This window comes from Phocoena phocoena, chromosome 2, assembly GCF_963924675.1.
Source record: "Phocoena phocoena chromosome 2, mPhoPho1.1, whole genome shotgun sequence".
NCBI classification, from domain to species: domain Eukaryota; kingdom Metazoa; phylum Chordata; class Mammalia; order Artiodactyla; family Phocoenidae; genus Phocoena; species Phocoena phocoena.
Window position 1 is genome coordinate 75,988,477 of NC_089220.1, and position 20,798 is coordinate 76,009,274.

At 43.3% G+C, this 20,798-nt stretch overlaps 3 protein-coding genes across 3 annotated transcripts; all 3 read right to left on the reverse strand.

The window, feature by feature from the left end:
* On the reverse strand, positions 1–2,908 carry EDDM3B (epididymal protein 3B). The gene is made up of 2 exons (XM_065872709.1): positions 2,830–2,908; positions 1–780 (listed from the first exon to the last, which is right to left on the reverse strand). The coding sequence occupies exon 2, from the start codon at positions 760–762 to the stop codon at positions 322–324; it is 441 nt and encodes a 146-aa protein (XP_065728781.1). The 5' UTR covers positions 763–780; positions 2,830–2,908; the 3' UTR covers positions 1–321.
* Positions 2,909–6,145: 3,237 nt separating this feature from the next.
* On the reverse strand, positions 6,146–20,553 carry RNASE4 (ribonuclease A family member 4). The gene is made up of 2 exons (XM_065872340.1): positions 20,408–20,553; positions 6,146–7,420 (listed from the first exon to the last, which is right to left on the reverse strand). The coding sequence occupies exon 2, from the start codon at positions 7,401–7,403 to the stop codon at positions 6,960–6,962; it is 444 nt and encodes a 147-aa protein (XP_065728412.1). The 5' UTR covers positions 7,404–7,420; positions 20,408–20,553; the 3' UTR covers positions 6,146–6,959.
* On the reverse strand, positions 11,009–11,446 carry ANG (angiogenin). Its single transcript, XM_065872815.1, has one exon. The coding sequence runs from the start codon at positions 11,444–11,446 to the stop codon at positions 11,009–11,011; it is 438 nt and encodes a 145-aa protein (XP_065728887.1).
* Positions 20,554–20,798: the final 245 nt, after the last annotated feature.

The window sequence follows — 20,798 nt, forward strand, 5'->3', positions numbered from 1 at the left end:
TATTTAGGGATGGGAAGATCATTCCATTAGCAAAGTTATAAGGAGAGTCAATATCAGGAAAATTCCTGGGTTAGTCAAAAAGAAATTCCATATGAGCTGAATCTTTTCAAAAATGTAGAAGTAAATCAGGTAAATAAGGACAGAAGGGTATTCCAGGCAGAGAAACAACATAGGCAAAGTTACGATAGTAAGAAACCACGTGAAACATAGCTCTCAGTAGTTGGAAAACACTGGCAAATAAATGCAAGGGCTCTTGGTGCAGGGAGGGGCCACCACTTGGGAAGCACTGAACGCTAAAACCTGTGGGTGTGGGTCAACTTTCTAGTTGCTGATATCCTCTAACAACTGCATGTCCTCTATGCCATCAACAAACCCATTCATGCCACAATGGAATTCAATGTAGCTGTAGCTCTTGTAATCTTTGTAGTTGTTTTTGCTATTCTTCCGGTAGCACTTGAGTGTTTTGAAGGGATATGGAGCCCATATATATACATTTCTGTAGTGATCTCTCCAGTTCCTGATGCATATATGCTCAATTTTGTGCCATACGGTATAGACGAAGATGTGATAGTTCTTGTCTTTTGAAACACCTCTTTCCCTCATCAGATCACTGCACTTGTACTTGCTGAATTCCCAGTTTGTGCTAGGGTGGTGCTGTTTCATGAATTCCCTCCAGGAAACGTTCTGGCTGTGTACAAGGAGCCCACATAGAGGGAACAGCAGGGCCAAGAGAGGGCCTAGGACCTTTAGAGAGGATGCCATCTCAGTCACCAGGGCCACCTGTGGGTGTACAGGGAAGAGAGAGGAAACACTGCTGAGCTCTACCTTAAAATTCCTCTCTGCCAACGTAGGCCCTTCAACCAAATTTTATCATTTGGTTCCCAGGCTAGAAGGTGATAACTCTCATTAGATAATAAAGTTTATAAGAACGGAAAATATGGTACAGCCTGAGTGAGATAAGCACAAAGTTGTAAAAAACTGATGCAGTTCATTTTGAGAAGTCCAAGTACCTCCTGTCTGCCATCTCTTCCACCTGAACTGAAGAACCAATCACCCTCTAGCTAGCTGTTTTGCAGTCCAGATCGATTCTTTTTTTTTTTTTTTTTTGGTTAATATTTATTTATTTATTTATTTTGGCTGCGTCGGGTCTTAGTCGCTGCATGCAGGATCTTTTAGTTGCAGCATGCGGACTTCTTAGTTGCCGTATGCATGTGGGATATAGTTCCCCGACCAGGAGTCAAACCCGAGCCCCCTGCATTGGGAGCTCGGAGTCCTACCCACTGGACCACAAGCGAGTCCCCAGATCAATTCTCAAAAGAGCATGTGTCCTAAAGAAAATGGTATTTTAAGCTCTATGTCTGTGAGGTGGAAAGTGTTGTTGCCTTTCAAGGGGATACAGAAGATGAATAGAGACTTGGGAGATGTTTCTGAAGCAGGAAGGCTTTGGTTCCTTGAAATCTGAGGCTGCAACTACGCTGACTCTGCAAGATGGTGCTTACCAGGATCTCGACTTCTTTAAGACACTTCCCCAAAGCCTGTGTGAAACATGTTATCACTTGTGACTACCCACATCCCTTCTCAGAGGCCATTTCCCTAATTATCATCATTATAAATGATCTTGATTTATTGTTAAGAAGGTCAGCATAAAGGAACTCCAGTTTTGAAATATTGTTCTAATCAATCAAGTACCAAAATTGAAACTGCCCTCACAACAGCTACTCTGGTCAAAATTAATTAGAGCCGAGAGTTGCTTGAAAAAGTCTTCCCTTTAAACTAGCTCTCTGTTGTCATTTACCATGAGGAGTATACCCGGCCCTGTGGAATTTCTAACCTGATTCTCAACTCTCTGAGTGTGATGTCCTCAGATGGGCTTAATAATAACTCCCTCACAAACCTGTAAGAGGCTAATGAGATACGTGTACTGAGAGTATATCTGAGAATGTCAAGTACTCCATCAAACAGAGCGCAAGGGGTAGGCACGCTCTCATTTGTGGCACCCTACCCCTGGCTCAAAAGGCCTAAATAGGATGAAGAGAAGACCAAGATTCAAGCTGCTTCAATGTACAGTCGGCCCTCTGTATCTATTTGTTCTGCACCCAGGAATTCAACCAACCACACCATGGATTAAAAATAGTCCCCCCCCAAAAAAATCCAGAAAGTTCTAAAAAGTAAAACTTGAATTTGCTGTGTGCTGCCAACTATTTACATAGCATTTACATTGTATTTACAGTTATTTACACTGTATTAGGTATTATAAGTAATGTAGAGATGATTAAAGCATATAGGAGCATGCGCGTATGTTAGATGCAAATACTACCCACACAATTTTATATAAGGGACTTGAGCAAGCTTGGATTTTGGTATCCTGGGCATGGCGGGGTCCTGGACCAATGCCCCCCATGGATACTAAGGGACAATGGTATTATGCTCAGGAAGATTGGAGAAGAAGTGGGGAGGGGTGGAAGAGTGGAGAGAGGCTCCAAGAACTGTATCAGTGAGATTCTTTTTTTTTTTTTTTTTTTGCGGTACGCGGGTCTCTCACTGTTGTGGCCTCTCCCGTTGCGGAGCACAGGCTCCGGATGAGCAGGCTCAGCGGCCATGGCTCACGTGCCCAGCCGCTCCGCGGCATGTGGGATCCTCCCAGACCGGCGCACGAAACCGTGTCCCCTGCATCGGCAGGCGGACTCTCAACCACTGCGCCATCAGGGAAGCCCGGGTCACTGTCTCTTCTTAATTCCACCATCTAGAAGTCCAATCAAGCCCCTTACAGTGTTCCTGGGCCTTTCCCTCTAAGCATCCTCAGCACCAACCCTTCTAAACGTAACTCACCCTATTTAGATCCAACACTCCTGTCACTGGCTGTAGTAGGGATCAGTTTATGGATCTAAAGAGCAGAGAGTCTGTGTCTTTCCCCTTTTCTTAGAGCCAAGAAGTCTGCAGCAGTGAAGGAAGGAAGGAATAGCAGTGGGAAGTACAGTGTTCCAACTGATTGGCAGTGGGGTGGGGGTGAGGGACAGCCTCACTAAGAGAACCAGTTCCTATAGCTTCTCATCTAGAATCCTTGGGTTCACTGTGAGAATAGCCTGGAGCAAAGGTGTCAAACACCAAAGACTGACTTGTGGGCATAAAGGAATTGCAAGGTCTTGGGTAACACCAGAGAGGGGTTATCTAGAGTTATCAGGAGACCACCAGAGATCTGGCTCCTAAACTCATTTCCCAACAAACTTCTAGGGGAAATTCCCTGGATGGCTATGTTCTATGGGAACTTCAGTGAGGAAAACCACATCTGGAGTTGTAAACTGTGGGACTTCCATTGAGAGGTGAAAAGTATCTAGTCAAAGGCACAGTTTGCGGATAAAGTGAGATCCTTGAATGTGTTTCCTATGAACATATTTCTTCAAGGGCTGTTCCTAGCTAAGCCTCCTTAGTTGAATTTCTCACTGGGCCGCCTTGTTATCAGAATGCCATAAAGGGTAGCGGAAAATGCCACCCCAAAATATGCCTCTGAGGGGAGCAACACTTGCCTCCCCAAAATGTGTCACTTCGGCATGTGGATTATTTTGAGCTGAAAACAATCATGGCATACAAGACTCAGGAAGAACCATTGACCTCCCCTCTAACTACCTAAAAGAATTATGAACAAAGAATATCATCTGCCATTTCAGTAAACAAGGGATATTGAAGCCATCAAGCCAGCAACCACTGCAGCCACCCCACAACGGTGCCCCCTGAGGGGAACTCAGGATGGAGATAAACAGGATACTGGCCCTAGATAGTCAAGGTGCATCTCAAAGGAAAGATTTCAATGAGCCCAGACTCTTGCATCTTCTTATACATAGAAAAGTGCTAAATTCATTAAACTTAAGATGCCTGGTTTTTCTTTAATTAACAGTAATCTTTTGATGTTCCAACTACCTGTTGGGTTTTTTTTTTTTGAAAAACTCCTATATATCCTGGCTCCTCCCTAACCTCTTCAAAACAGCCCCTCAAGGCTATCTGAGAGGCTGTCTCCCAAGCTTAGGTCCTCAGTAAGTCCACCAAATAAAACATAATTCTCACCTTTTAGGTTGTGCATTTTGTTCAGTCGACAGAATGCAGGTAGGGGACTTGTTCCAGGAAGATAGTTACACCATGGATAATTATAGTATAATATGAACTAGGTGTGTAGACAGGGAGGAACCTAGCAAAGTCTGTTTGTTAAAATTTCTCTCTGTCTCACTGTCTCTACAACGCTCAACAAATATTTGTTTACCACCATTTGCTCCTTTCAACTTTGGTGAATTGCCTTCCTTCCTGTAATACTATCCCCAACATCCTCTTTTGTCTTTAGCTGAAAATGGTATTTGAGGTATCAGCTTGGGCCACTGGGGGGAGTTTTAGTCAGCTTTCTTGGGTATCTCCCAAGCATACAGGATATATACATTTTGTTAAGCTTCTGTTTGTTTTTTGTAAAAATAATAATGAATAGAAATCTCAATTAAATAGAGTCAGGAGACCAGAAGGGGGAGCTCTCATGCTCTATGAGGATAGCAGAGCCAACAGGAAGAAGAAAGATTTCCTCTTCTTTCCTGGCTCAGACATTAAGAGACTGTCACAACTCAGCCAACAAAAAGCCATGCTCTATTTACTATAGCCCTCTCAACTTCCTTTTCCCCTCTATAAAATTCTCCTCTCCATTTTTGCTGGAGACTTGCGTGTGGCTCACCATGGTTGCAGACCTCAAATTGCAATTCTTTGCTGATCCCAAATAAACCTATTTTTTGCTGGAGAAATAACTGGCAGTCTGTTTGTTTTAGGTCAACATTTTCTCTTATTAATCTATCTTTTATTACAGGGGGATCTCATCCACGTCTCAGAACCTAGAAGGATAGAGGGAAAATTCTTTTTCCTGTCCTATAGTCAGAATGCTTAGTTTATAACCAGAACTTGTCTTCAAAGCATGTGAGTAGAAATGCCATCCTGTTTCTTCTCTTTGAATGGGAAATATGTCATCAGGATTAGATGCGGACGTGTTGGTATTTACAGAAACTCTGGTGCACTGTAAACCCTAGCTCATGTCAAGTATTCCTTGAATAACGGGGAATCGTGTGCTGATAGTCTAGACGGGGAGCGTCTCAGAGGACACTGTAAATCCAGCTACTCTAGTTCTTTGGGTGAAGAGCGGGGGTAAAAAGGCAAGAATTCTGGGCACCTGGGTATGGAGGATTTGAGAGGTGACTCTAAGAAAAGATAAGATGGCCATCATGTGCCCATACATCTTGAGCCCTTCCCAGCAACTTAGTGTTATCTACTGAAGATCTAAATCAAGTAGTGACTCAAGGAATATAGAGGCAGGAGGGAGACACTCCTAGGACTCATGTGTGAAGTGGCAAGCTAAGAAAGCGATCCATTTTATGTCTGCTAATAACTCTTTTTCTGGGAAAAATCCCCAGTTTAAATTCTTCTAGGAACTTAAGTGAGGGGCAGTAGTTTCTCTTGAGTTAACAGGGTCTCCACTGCCATTAGCTCAAAATAATCCACATGCCAAAGTAGCACATCTTGGGGAGGCCTCTTTTGAACCCCTAAGTTTTTTAACAGGTGGCAATACAGTACTGTATACTTAAAATGTGCTAACAGGTAAAGCCTATGGATTCTCATCATACACACAAACGTAAGGGTAACCATGTGAAATGATAGATATGTTTGGTAGCTTGATTATAGTGATTATCTCAAAATGTATATGTATACCAAATGAAGTTGTACATCTTAAATATAAATAATATATGTCTGCTACAATTCAAATGCTTTCAGCTCAGTCCTTTCTCACATACACACACACACACACGCACACGCGCACACACACGCACACACACACACACACACACACACTTTCCTTCTTTAGCAGTTAATGTCTTTATACATCTCTGTCCCCCAATTTGCTCCTAAATATTTAAAGGGAGAAGGAAGGGGTATGAGAATTGTCTTGAGAGGAATCATTCTCTCTGGAGAAAATGAGACAACGTTTTTTGTGTCATGGTCATCGATCTGATGAGCTTTAGTCTTGAGCCAGAGTTTATGAGGATATTAAATCGTGTGCATGTTTATAAACTAGAGGAGAATTAAAAGAGGATAGGAGGGGAAAAAAAATCTCACACACAAGACTATAGTCTTCTCAAATACTTGGAATTGAAGGTATCTTATTTCCTTTATTATAAGGAAGACTTGAAAAATCTTTCAGTCAGGAAGAGTCTTAATGATCTAGTACATTTTAATACTCTGACTTACTAGGGCGACTCAAAAGTTTGGGAAGAGGAAAAGAAAATCCCTTGTATAATTTCTTGATCTTATTAGCTCCAAACACAGTAAGGTTGCTGCATTATACAGATAGAGTTCTCATGTTGCCAGTGTCTATTTCCAAATTTTTAATGCTTCCCCCCAACAGCTGACATTTGGGAAGAACAGAAACCAGATATTTTCAAAACATTCCTTGTGATGAAGTGGAAAAAGCCCTGGATTAGTAACCGTGTAAACTAGACTTTTGTCTCAGCTTTTCTACTAACCTTTTGGTCTTAGCAAATCTCTTAACTTTGCGCTTTTGTATATTGCAACACTAGCGGCAGCATCCCAAGGGTGCTATGGTATTAGAATGAGATAACTTAGATGAAAGAACCTTGAAATTCTTGAAGTGCTAAGTAATGACTAAATTCCAGAGGATGAGATTAGAGAGAGCAAAGCTGACCAATATTATAGAAGGAAGCTTATTATAGAAAAGCTCAGATTCATTATAAGTTTATGTCTCATCTTTCTCTTTCATGCAATGTATTTAACAGAATTGGTTATATAACGAACCAAAAAAAAAAAAAAAGGAAAGAAAGAAGCAGTGGAGACGGAGCCTGGGACAGCTCAAATGCATTACTCATTGTTATTTAAGGAGTACATTAAAGGCCAGCAGCTGGGCCATAACCCCTGCTGGGTGGTATCTATTTATCAAAGTGCACAGGCACCTCTGGGTTACCTTCACAGGCAATGACAACACGTCTGGTGCTGGCCTTGGCCCGGTATCTGCAGTTGGGAGCCCTGGAACTTCCTGTCTCCCTGCAATCTGTGACCTTCACTACACCCTCATGGCAGTTCATCCGGCCATTCTTGCACTGAATATTGGAGGTTCTGCAGATACTATGAATGCTCCCAAGGTCTTCATGAATGAAAGTGTTGAAGCGCTTGCACTGATGTGAAGTCATCTTCCGTCTTTGCATCACCAAGTTGCAGTAGCCATCATTGCCTCCTGTCACATCAGGGTCCACGTGTTGCCGCAGGAATCGTTGGTACATGCGATCCTGGCCATAGGAGGGCTGTACCAGCCCCAGCCCCAGCAGGGTCAGCAGCAAGAGCAGAAGTAATGCATGGGTCGTCTGGAGAGCCATCACTACCTTGGAGATGCCTAGAGAGAAACCAAGGGGCAGGCAAAATCATCCCTGATTCAACAGGAAGTGAGCAACCCAAAGCAGCAAGGACTTTCTACACATGCAGTCCAAGGGTTAGCCCCAGCTGAAATCCTAGTTTGATATATATGGTTACTACTGTCCTTTGTTTCAAAGAGGCTGCTTCATGATGGTGGATCACCCCGTGTGAGTGATTAAACGGCTGACGAGGGACCTGCACTTAATTCCACCTACAGCCTATCCTTAACGATAATGATTAGGATCAAACATAACTATCATTCTTTTAAATGCCAGCTTCTAAGTTCACAACCACCTTTTGCCTGTGCACAGAAAGATACGAAGCTCTATGTCATATTCCTGTGTCTGATGCCGCAGACGTGCGATATGGAGTTGGGAAGTGAGGGAAGTGAAGGAGTTGTGGGAAGCAGGATGGCAGGAAAAAATGATGTTTGATTTACCCCTCAACCCCAGGACCACTGGATACAACTTCTGAAGATACACTTGGCACTTGGGTAAGAGCTTCATCACAACAATGTACTTTGGGTTGCTTTTCCCAAATCCAATTTTGCGCAGTTCTGTCTACTTTCTCTCATCCTGCTTCTTTGTGACCAACAACATGGTTTAGCAAGATGACTAGCTACAGAGTAGATTAAACTATTCATCCAAGAGCAAACCCATGACCTCAGCCACAGTAACCAACTGATTTAACAAGACATGGAAAAACATTATGAACAGAAGTCCCATGTAGACATCAATGGGTGCATCTCAAGATTCTACCTACAACAGAAAATGAAATGATCCCTAAATCCTCCCAACACGCACTTTTGTTTAGAGCTTGCCCCAAAGGCTTTCTCCACTGTACACATCAAATCTCAGTAAGAACTTCCTTTGATACTGTGATCCCAAAGACCTAGTTCTGCCACACTAACTGTGTGACCTTGGGGAAATGACTTAACCTCTCTCAGTATATTTCCTCACAAGTAGAATAAGCATAATAATAATAATACCTACTTCTTAGGAACGTTGTGAAGAATAAATGATAAAATCAATGTAAAGTGCTTATTACAATGCCTAGCCTACGGTTAGGTGTTCAGTAAATGTCAGCAGTGGCCATTTTTACAATTTCCATTTCTCTTGGTTTCCTTTGTTCCCTCAATCTGATACACTAACAACTAAACTGAATTGTACATATTATTGACACCCTCCCTCTTACTTTGTAGAGAGTCTGTATTCCCAAGAGATGAGAAGGCTCTTTTTAAGCCAAAATATTTCAGCTACTAGAATTTATGCTATGTCCCTAGACAAATGTTTCCTCTCCAAAGTGCATGGAATTTTCTTTCTTTCATGTCACCATTCTTCAAAGGACTTGACATTTGGGGGTGCTTCTTTTCTTTTCCTTGCGAAGTCAACAAAACATAGTGGATTAGGATTTCAATTCTTCAGATGATTGACCTGAGATAAAATGACTTGCCTGTGACTCAACATTTCATTCTAAACAACCTTTGGTTGTGAGAGAACAAGAGATCAAGAGCAAAAACTACTAGGGTTGGCTACTCAGCTGCTAGCTCCATCAGCAGGTCAGGAAGAACCCTATCCCAATGCCACATGATTTCCTGGGAAAGTGTCATTTGTCCTAACACCAGGGCAGGGTATGCAATAATAATGCTCTAAGTAGATGTTTGGAGATGTGAGTTTTCACAACTGTGATGTGATCTATGTAATAATGGTCCATGCCTTTGACTTTCCCCATCAAGACCGTGAGTGGGCAAGAGTCTGTTTGGAAGCCCCTTTGCCTAATATTAGGGAGATAGTCCTGGTTGGAGAACCAGAAAAAAAAAAATCCAAATAGTCTACCAAACTCTGGAAATTTCTTGCTTCCCAAGAGTTTTTTGATTTTATAGTAAGATAAAGTTTCTTTCTTTCTTTTTTTTTTTTAACACTATACATTTCCAGAACTTTTTTTTTTTTTTCCCTGTGTTGAGTCTTTGTTGCTGCACGCGGGCTTTCTCTAGTTGCGGGGAGTGGGGTGCTACTCTTCGTTGCGGTGTGTGGGCTTCTCATTGCGGTGGCTTCTCTTGTTACAGAGCATGGGCTCTAGGTGGTGCACAGGCTTCAGTAGTTGCAGCACGCAGGCTCAGTAGTTGCACCTCGGGGGCTCTAGAGCTCAGGCTCAGTAGTTGTGGCACACGGGCTTCGTTGTTCCGAGGAATGCGGGATCTTCCCAGACCAGGGATTGAATCCGTGTTCCCTGAATTGGCAGGCGCAGTCTTAACCACTGCGCCACCAAGGAAGTCCCAAGACAAATTTTCTAATAAAGGAGGTTTGGAAAACCCTTCTCCCTACTTCAGAAAGAAATGACAATGTTTTCAATTTTGAAATAGATGAATTCAAGGCAGATATATTCATGTGTTGAGTATGTACCCATAACCTTTCATCCTTTCCTCCATAAATTGAGTACTTTTTCATCCTTTTCTCCATAAATTGAGTACTTTCAGTGAGGGTGGGCTCTCTGTGGCACCAGGGCACTGGCCTATAACCCAGGTATTGAGGAGCCAGGGCTTTTGGTCCATTTGAGGGCATGTAGGCAGCAGGGGAGGCCACCATGGGGAATACTGTGACCACTATAGTCATTCATAAGATGGCAAAACTCGTGGTGCATAACCGTAATTTATTAAGTACTTTCTAAATAAAATATCCAGGTATCTGTGGATGAGATTAGGGAACAGGAAGTTAACCACTGAACCCATGGATTAATTAGCATATTTTACAGAGATTGTTAACCTAAGTTTGTATTTACTTGAAAACATATCAAGTTGAAGAAGAATAAAGGATAAGCTTGGAATCTTTCTATGACCTCCCCAAGACCTCAGAGTTGCCAGACGTCAGTTGATAAAGTAAAAGATTAAAGAGAAAATGATTATAGCAATCAATTTTTTGATCTTTATATAAAATAACCATGAGAATATCCTGGCAGTGTTCCATTCAAAGCAATATCAAATTACTTCCTGCTTAGGGTAAGAGTGGCTACCCTGAATGGATTTTGGTATTCATGCAGGATTACAAATGTGTGTGTGTATGTGTGTGTGTGTGTGAAAGAGAGAGAGTGTAATTAATCTGTTGGTATTTAGTCCTAAACTCTTCTTCCTAGGGCTTAACATTTGTAAAAGGAATACTGGCTTATGAAAGGTGACAGAAAAACAATTTGCTTCTCCTAAAAATTCTGCTTGAGCCCTGGAATTTTCCCAGCAATCTCTGTAAGATGAATTTAACATCCTTACCTTCACGGAAAGGTAAAGTCCACCTCCTTAATGCCTGATAAGGAACTGACTGATAAGGAAAAAGGCATTTCTATCCCATCCAACCCTCTCAGGGGACAGCTGAATAGAGAAAATAGGGAAAGATCAATAGACCAAGAATCAGTGAGAAGACTTTGATTTTTACTGATTTCAGAGACGTTTTTATTTATTAAGCATATTGTAAAACAAGAAAACAAAAGATCAGCAGCTCATTTTCTGGATTCCTAGCAATGAATGTTGCTACAGTAAGAGGGGGAAATGCAAGGAAAAAAGAGCAGAGCCAGCTCTAGGCTACTGCCCTGAAAGGATAAAGGACTCATCAAAGTGGGTGGGCCAGTCATTTTCACAGGCAATAGCAATGACTCTGTACCCTCGTGTGGCTCTGTACTGGCATGGAGGCCGGGGGGACCCTCCTCTATGCTTGCAAGTGGTGATCTGGAAGGGAGACTTGCTTATTCTGAGATCACCGTAAGCTTTTCCATTCTTATCTTCACAGATGCCCTTGATGTCATTCACGCTGCCATGAATAAAGGTGTTGACTTCTTTGCAGGGATTGATCAGGTCTCGCCTCCTCATCATGCTTTCACAGTATCTGTCATCCCGGCCCGTTGGTTGGCGATCATAGTGCTGGGACAGGAAGTGTCTGTATTTGCGGTCACCCTGAGCCAGGGTCAGTGGGGTCAGACCCAGCATGAAGACGAAAAACAGGGGTCTCAGGAACATCACCATCTCTTTCAAAAAAAGCTCCTACCAAGAAGAAAAGGAGATGCAGTAGGGGCACAGAATAGCCTTGCCAAATTAGGCTAAAAGGACAGGGACCTTTCCCTCTGACAGGGCATCATAAATCAGGTATCATCCGTCACCTAAGCATATCTTTTTCTTTTCCTTTCCCCATTAGTCTCATATGTCTTGTCTATCGATTCCTTTGGAAAGTCTATTTAAAAGTTTCCTGAACACACCTTCCAGCCCCAACCTCTCTTTCCTATCCCTGAAAATTTACGTTTCTACCAGTTGTAGCATTACAAAATCCATTCATACTCTTTAATTCATATTAACTAATTTAATAACAAACACTACATAAGCCCCTACTGGGTACCAGTCACCGTGCTAGGTCCTGGAACACAAAGACCATTAAGACACACCAAGTCTTGGACTCCCCAGATGGCACAGTGGTTAAGAATCCACCTGCCAACACAGGGAACATGGGTTAGATCCCACATGCCACGGAGCAACTAAGCCCGTGCGCCACAACTACTGAGCCCACGTGCCACAACTACTGAAGCCCACGTGCCCACAGCCCATGCTCCACAACAAGAGAAGCCACCGCCATGAGAAGGCTGTGTACCACAACGAAGAGTAGCCTCCACTCACCTCAACTAGAGAAAAGCCTGTGCGCAGCAACAAAGACCCAACGCAACCAAAAATAAACAAATAATTTATTTAAAAAATAATAAATGGTAGAGTGTCATGGATATTAAATTAATTTTTATACTGTGCTTTTCTTGTGTGTAAGTCAATAAACATATTTTCGTATTAAATATTTTTGTAGCCCTTAAAGAGGCCACAGGTTGTAGCACTGAACCTGTAGTGATGCTAACCAGCCCTGGGAGTACAACTGTGGCTCTAGAAAGACAAGAGGACTCGGGGTTCTGCTGGTTAGACGTGAAGGCATGTGACAGGGTGAGCGAAATGACTTCTCTTTCTTCCTTTTTTTTTTAGTGAAGCAAGTAAAGTGTTTATTAGGAGGAAAAAGAGTACAGTACATGTGGATAGACACACAAAAGGGCTCAGAGAGAGAGACAGTCATGCCCTCGTGGTAGTTTGAATCACTTTTATGGGGCATTTCACTACCTTGTCTGTTTTATCATAACTGTAGACAAATTTGGTATACTGCCAAAGAATTACCAAATTATACACTAAGTCATTCCTCAATTATGAAATAAAGAAATAGTCACTGAAAAGGTTTCCATTAAGCACATAAGAGTATGATCTGTAATAGCAGCAGCAAAAGTGTGTTCTTGGGAGGTTAGCAAGCAAGTGGTACATGATTGGAAGAGTCACACCTAAAAGAATAACAAGTAGTCCTACATGGCAGCTGCTCCATCACAGCTGCTGGGCTGCCATGCTCCCCATGCGCCAAGCTCTTTACATTTACATTGTGCTTTTCAGTCTCCTGGGTGTGTTTTCTCTTTCTAGTTTTTTGGAAGACAAAGTTTTCTTGAATTGTAATCAGTTAAGTCTCTTGCTCTGCTATGGACAAATATTGCCTTCTAATGTCACAGGCAATTGTAGAATGGCAGGCTGTCAAGGTTGGAAGGGTCCTTAATAAAGGTCACACAGGGAGCAGAGGCCAGAATCCCAGAGTCCAAAAATCTGGAAGTAGAACCTGAGCTGGTAGTACCCAAAAGAGTCATTAGGTGGCAGTGGTGGATAGGAATGCTGTCTCCCACGCTGTAGAGAAAACAGTGGGTCTTGTAGGAGGTGCCAGTATTGTACAGGGGATATTGCTGTTCACCGAAGGGGGTGTGAGCTGGCAGGCCTGTCTACAGTTTCTGTCCAAACACTCTATGCTTTAGATATTAAGCCCAAGGACAGCTCACCAGTGTCAAAGCAAAAGTCACAAAGCTCAGTATATGCCCACAAGGATATCACAAAATAAAGATTTACCTCTTGTCAGGTTTCATGGGTGCCATTCCAAAACCATTATTCATGGGATCTGAGCGAACAATCACCTGTTTACTTCTCAGTGTTTCCTACTGGTGCATAATCTACAGGTGGGCAGGGCTCATATTATTCACCTTGTATTATACTACCTGCCTCACAGTAGACCCCCAATAATAATTTTTTTTAATGACTGACTTCATTTTCTTCTCCAGGCCTAAATTTGTTCATCTATAAAATGAGAGTTGCTAGCTCGAAAAGTTTGAAATTCCCTGGTTCTCATAAAGCATAAGAGAGCCTCTCTAGTTTCACTAGCAAAAGTCCAGTGACCATGGAATTGTAAAGATAAGTTTGTATAAGTTTAGTTGGTAGCACAAGGGACCAGCTGGAAGAAAGAGATGATAGGATGGTCTGCAGCCCAATCTCACTGGTATGCAACATCCCTGAAGGCTCGGTGTATAAGTCCAGCCCATACCACTTCTAGTTAAGGCACTGGACCGACCCTACCTCAGGGCTTGTCACCCTAAAAAGCCACTTGTTTGTTGAGAGGTTGAAGGTCCTCATGTACCAATCTGCGGAGGTAAAGGAATATCTTTGTTTCTGACTTACAAAATTTGCACATTCGTTCTATAACAACTCAGCTAAAGTTTGCTCAGGCTTATTGTAATCTTGACTCCCTGAGACATCCAGAAACCAAATCCCAGCAAATACACACCACTGGTGAGAGTGGTCACCACTATCTAACATCTGCTCCCCCCACTCATACCTTCCACAAGCATATATGCAATTCTCAATTTCCCAAAAAGAGAGGTAAAAGGGAATTGGAAGAAAACAAATAAGAGATTGTTTGTGGTCCAGAAGTGAATCTGCCTAGGCCAAGGGTGCAGAGCCTCACATTTGGTCAAGGGTGGTCAGACTCATTTACACATATCCTTCTAGACCCAAGCACATAAGTGTCAGTGGAATTTGTTCCAAATGTTCTTTAGACTAACTTTATCCTCTGTCTCAAACCAATCCCTTGGTCTTTATAAAAATTAACATTCTCTTCCTCTCCCCACAGGCAATATTTTGTATTCAAGGGATCCACCAAACTTTATGCACCAGGGAATTACCTTGACCTTTAATGATGAGTAACTATGGTACTCATGGTAACTAAGTGTACCTTCTTTTGATCTTGGGATGTGTCCCACTTTGCTTTCAAAGAGCACCCAAAACTTTCTTTCTTTTTTTTGGCCGCACTGCACGGCCTGTGGGATCTTAGCTCCCTGACTAGGGATTGGACCCATGCCCTCCGCAGTGAAAGCGCAGAGTCCTAACCGCTGGACCACTAGGGAATTCCCCCAAAACTTTCTTAAGGAAAGAAATTATCAGGGAAGGTTATAAGAAAACAGAGCTGGGACTTCACTGGTGGTCCAGTGGCTGACTCTGCGCTCCCAGAGCAGGGGACCTAGGTTCCATCCCTGGTCAGGGAACTAGATTAGATCCCACGTGCCAACTAAGTTCGAAGGTCGCAACTGAAAGATCCTACATGCTGCAACGAAGATCTCAGATCTCATGTGCTGTAGCTAAGACCCAGCGCAGCCAAATAAATAAATATCGAAAAAGAAAAGAAAACAGAGCTAAAAATATATTTTGTTTTCTTTTCTTGTTAAGCCACATACAATGCCTATATGGTGCGGGGGGGGGGGGGGGGTTCCGGATGCCCTTCAGCAAACAGCTTTCCCAAATCTTTGGGGATTTTATCACAATTTAGGAGTCTCTCCTAAACCTCCACTTGCTCCTAATCGCACTAATTTCCCTTTATCTACATATAGGACAGTGGTCTCCAACCATTTTGGCACCAGGGACCGGTTTTGAGGAAGACAATTTTTCCACGGACGTGGGTGGGGCGATGGTTCAGGCGGTAAGGCAAGCGATGGGGAGTGGCGGATGGAGCTTTGCGCGCCCCACCGCTCACCTGCTGCTCTGCGGCCCAGTTCCTAACAGGCCGCGGACTGCTACCCGTCCACAGCCCAGGGGTTGCGGACCCCTGATATAGAATATCCCCCAAAGAAATCTGTTTTCCTTTTAAACTTTGGAATCTAATTCATTTTCTTCTTAATTCATGAGCTTGGGCCCAGAGGCTTTAAAAGGGGGGAAATAGTTTCACTGAAATGGATGGACAGCTAAAAATAGTATATAAACAAACAAGTAAATAAATAAAACAACGGATTACCCAGGTGGAAGAATCTTACAAAAACCTGGAAGTTTCCCTCCAACTGAAGAGAGGTTCCAGCTGTTTGTTCCTGGAGATGGGTTCCAGCTGTGTGAACCTGGAGGCCCCTCTTGGTTCTCATTATATAGTGATCAGATGAACAGGGTGGGGACACTAGATCTAAAAATCCCCAATTCTGCAGAGACAGGCAAACCAAGGACCCTGCTCTTGGACAAACAATGAGAGTCATTCACCTCTTCCCTGGGCATGACCCGGCCAACTATCAATCCACCTGAATAGATTAGAGATTTGTTCCAGAGGCAAAGTTTGATAAACATGGCCTCTTGTCCCAAAGTTGCTTTTCCTGACATCGTGGTTCTCACTTTTGCCCAGGACAGGACCGAGGTTTCGTTGTTGCCATGCAATGATCTGGATCCAGAAGATGTCGTTTCTTGGGCCAGCTCTAAGAACTGCCTCAGAAGAAGCCTGAAGAGTGAGATGGGGTCTCAGGGTGCTAAGTAGGTTTCACAGAACCAGGAAAGCACTTCCAGAGAAGCTTATATGACAGCTCTTAGCACCCTGCCTTTGACCTCAACCTCCCAGCTACTAACCCTTACTAACCCTCGGAAATATCCTTATCATATGTCCTGGGCTTCTCTTTCCTTTCTTGTTTACCTGTCCACAAATGACTAACTGTGCACTCAATCTTCTGTTCCTTGTAACACCGTTGTAAACTTGATTATCTCCGCCATCAGTGCAACACTGACATTGCATCCACTCACAAAGTGGATTCGTTGCCTGCATAGAAAGTGGACTGAAGGTCACCAGGATCACTTATAGATCCTATGGTTTCAAATATCAGGTAGCAGCAGGAGGCCAACTATTTCACAAACCCTCAGCACCCACCTTCACTGATGTTGGATCTAGGACACTGTCATCTTCTTAAAAATCCTCAGCCTTCTATTGTCATCCACCCACCTCCAAGTTTTCAGTCTCCCTGTATTTTAGGTGTCAACTGAAGACAGGCTGCCTATCAGTAAAACAAATGCACTTGAAATCATCATAATAATTATAATAATCCGTGTTACCTTTCACTCTATGAAGCGCTCATATACATGATTACATTTAACCATCACCGAGACTGTGTGAGGTGGGTATTATGTAAGCCAGTTTTTCTTATGAGGAAACTCTGAAATCAAACAGCAGGGGCCCTTGACTGAAACAGCCCTTTCTTTTTCTTTTGCTAATAACTTTCTTGCCTCATCCAGCTTCTGACTATAAAAGCCTTCCATTGAAGAGCTCCTCGGAGCACCTCTTATCTACTAGATGAGATGCTGCCCCATTTGTGAATCGTTCAACAAAGTCAATGAGGTCTTCAAATTTACTCCGTTGAATTTTGGTTTTTAACAGAGCAAAGAGCAGTAGCGGGATGTGGGGCTCTACTGGCTCTAACGACGTGCCCAAACACTCACTTTCCTTTTATGGGCAAACACACTGTTTGAGAGGGGCACCTACCGTAAATTAATCACACATCACTTTTTAAACACAAACTGAAGAACTGAGTTTTAAAAAGTTATCAGCCATTACAAACCACACAGCTGGGTTTTGCTTTGTGATTCAATCTGATGATCTTTTTCTTTTAGTAGTGAGTTCAGATTTATTAATACAAATAAAAGTTATCAGGACTTCCCTGGCAGTCCAGTGGTTAAGACTCCTCTTTCCAATGCAGGGGGCAAGGGTTCCATCCCTGGTTGGGGAAATAAGATCTTACGTGATGCTTCATGCGGCCAAAAAAAAAAAAAAAAAAGACTTATCAAACCAGTCACTTGTTGCGGAGAAGGCTGCCAGACCCATTGCTGACACCCTGATTGCCTCAGCAGTCCTGGACCAGGAAGCAGCAGCCAACTCCCACAGTCTGTGGGGATCAAGATGACTTGATCAACACAACCCCACCCTAGTCTGATAAATCGCCTAAAAGCAGAGATTAGATACTCCACTCCAAAATCGAGCACATACAGTCCCATGGCCTGAAACACCAGTGCAAGCACCAACTCACACAAACAGATCAGCCTCTGATTTTAGAGTTATGCAGTAGTGCTGGGGGGCAGCCTTCAGCCTCTGAACACAGCCAAGTCCTTTCTCTTCCTCTGGGGTTTCACTCGACAACCTTTTCACAACTTGTCCATAGAGCTGACAATGCCAAAAGTCAGCTGGTGAATGGTGAATGATTGCTTTCATTCGAATTGTTTTTCTTTTCACCTTGGCCCAATGAGGTTATAATGAAACAGAATATAAGATTTTGGAAAAAATTAAAAAAGAAAGTTTTACTATTTCATTAAAATGCATCTAAGTGTTTACTCAAAATACTTATAATGAGGAACTACAGTCAACGCTCCACATCCACAGGTTCCCCATCCTCGGATTCAACCAACTATGGATCGAAAACATTTGAAAATAAATTCTAGAAACTTCCAAAAAGCAAAATTTTTAAGTTGCTGTGCCCCAGCAACTGGTTACATAGCACTTACATTGTATTAGGTATTATAAGTAATCTAAAGCATGAAACTTATTTAGTAACAGAAGTAATGGTTAAAAGAGGATGACGTCCACATGGAAATAAGGGTCACACCTCTACCTCCGAGAAGTAGGGGACACTATTGATTGAGGGAGGATGGGGACAAAGTCCAGCTGACCCACCTCTATTTCCAAACAAAGACAAACATTAAACATTCCATTTTCAACAAACCCTTGTTCTGTGCCCATTTGCTCTTTCCCAGGTATTTCAATGTGTTTGGAGAATAGCTGTTTACAGAGATTGTTCTTTGCTCAAATAAAGATTAAATAAAAACTAAAGAGAGGTTTCACTGGCCTGCTGTGGTCCACTTTCTTGGCCAACTACTTTAATTTATGAATCACACTGGCAAATGCTTACAACAGTAACTCGGCAAAGCCCTTAGTTTTGACTGCTTATAAGCTCACATCTGCTCTTTCAACAAAGCCAGAGCCATTCCTCTTTTCCTAGAATGATTTTCCCCAGCCTCTCTGCCAAACTATAGTTTTTCTCCATATTACTGGAGTACCTTCTTTCCTATAAGAGTCATGTTACCAACATCCTACAGTCGGAATTAGAAGAGGGACCTCAGAGACTATCTATCAACCCCTCGTTTTACAGATGAGGAACCAGGAACGAAAAAAGAACATGTATTGCCCAGTGAATATTTGCAGTTCCAGGGACTAGAAGCTTCCCACTGCACCACACAGCCTTCACAGTCCACACTAGTAATTTCTAGGAAATCAAAGATCATTTTAAAGGTGCCAATGAAAAGTTGCTGTTTAAGAGAAAACTACTTTGGATATTTCCATATATTCCCAAAATATTTTAACACCCCCATTATCTGTTAAAAAGTTGCTTGAAATATAAAGTGTCTTATCCTTCTGCACTAACTAGTTAGTAGCTGTGTAGTCCAGTGGCTCTTTGAATACCTCTGGCTGCTTCTGGGAAGTTAGCCATGTGCTATTCAGATAATTATGTCACTTGGGTCTCTAGTGATTACATTTATGACTTGATTGTGAGGTTCCCGATGACACAGGAAAGGTCTTGGCTCTGTTGGGGAAGAGGACATTTTCTTCCACCCTTCCAGGTTCTTCTGGCTGGTTTAAGAATCAAATTGACATGAGACAGATTGACAGGAAAAAATCAAACAGATGTTTAAAATCATGGACACATTAGAGAGACCCAGGAAAACTGAGTAACTCGCCAAAATAGCAGAAGCCTCTCTTTAAATACCATCCTCCCCTCGAGGCAAAAAAGGATGTTGAGGGTGGGGAGAGTCAGTTATGTTAGGGTACCAGGAAAAGCGCAGTAAAAAGTAGGGTTGTGATGCAAACTGAAGTCTTTGCCTTCTCCAACAGGCAAGAGTTTGTAGATATTTGGTCATCCTCTTCCAGGTACAGCGAGGGAGACACTCTTACAAATGGAGATTTCCCTAATAAATGTAAATGTTTCTTACTACAAAAAGTTAACTCCTACTAGGCTTTCTGGATTTTCCCCTTGTCTGCTGTTTCTTAGGAAATAACCAGGTTAAAATAATATGCTACAGAGATAGTTTGGGGTGGCAAATTCTGCTCCACTACAGCTCACTTGAGATTTCCCCAGGCCCCCAGAATGCTGCTGAAACTGTTTTTACCATCCTGCCTAAATAAGCCCTGTGCTGTTACCATTTGATGTGCTGTCACAGAGTAAGAAAGCTGAGGACCCCAAGGTTCCACTAAGAAAGCTTAGCGAAGAGGTTGGTGGCAATGTCTCAAAGAACGTCTCAACTCTGGCTGAAGGTGGGTTAAGGGTGAGGAGACAGAGGAGTAAACAGAAAACGAAAACACGAGCTCCCACGTGTCAGCTGCGATCGCAAAAACCGGACAAGACCTGTTTCATAAATCTGGCGATCATCCTGGGTACCAAGCAAAAGAATCCTTAGTTTTGAGGAAGTGTAGGCCTCCCCGGATTTCCTTCGGTTCACCAATTCTGGGGTCCCCCTTAGAGCCTACGTTCGAGGCAACAGGCATTTCACGCTGGCATCTCCACTCAGCTGCGGAAAATAAGCATCTGAGTCGGAATGGGGAATCTCTGACTCTACAAGAACTGGACTTTTACCTTCCTTCCTATTCCTCAGCTCCTCCAGTCCGGTGACGCAAACGCCTCCCCACCGAGCCCCACACTGCCTCTGCTAAGAGGCGACTCCCTCGACTCAAACGCCCCTGATGAAACTACTAAAAAGGAGGCGGGGGGGGGGGGAGATGGAGGAAATGGAGCTGGAGGAGGAGAAGTGTGAACCCACCTCGGCCTCAGAACAAGTCTGCAGAAACAGGTAGAACGGTGGAAAGAGACGTGTTTGCTTCTCACCCGCTTCTTCCTCCCTGTGAGGACGACGGGGAGCCGGTAGAAACGCAAAAAGGAGAGGAGCGTCGGGGTGCGAGCCTTTTTGTAGTTGAGGCCCCGCCCAGTTTCTCCGAGAAGGCGCCTTCCTCCAGGACCCGCCTCCGACGCAGGCATCAGAGCAGCCCCCGCCCCAGGCGGAGGGGGTGGGTCCCCGCCTGGACTGGGAGCTAGCCTGGAGATTCGAGCCCGACGCTCAGGGGCCGTGAGGACACGGCCTGTGGGGGCTGCAGACGGCGGGACCCTGGCCCCTGCTCCCTGCTCCCGGGAGCGAGGTTACCCCTTCCAAGCGT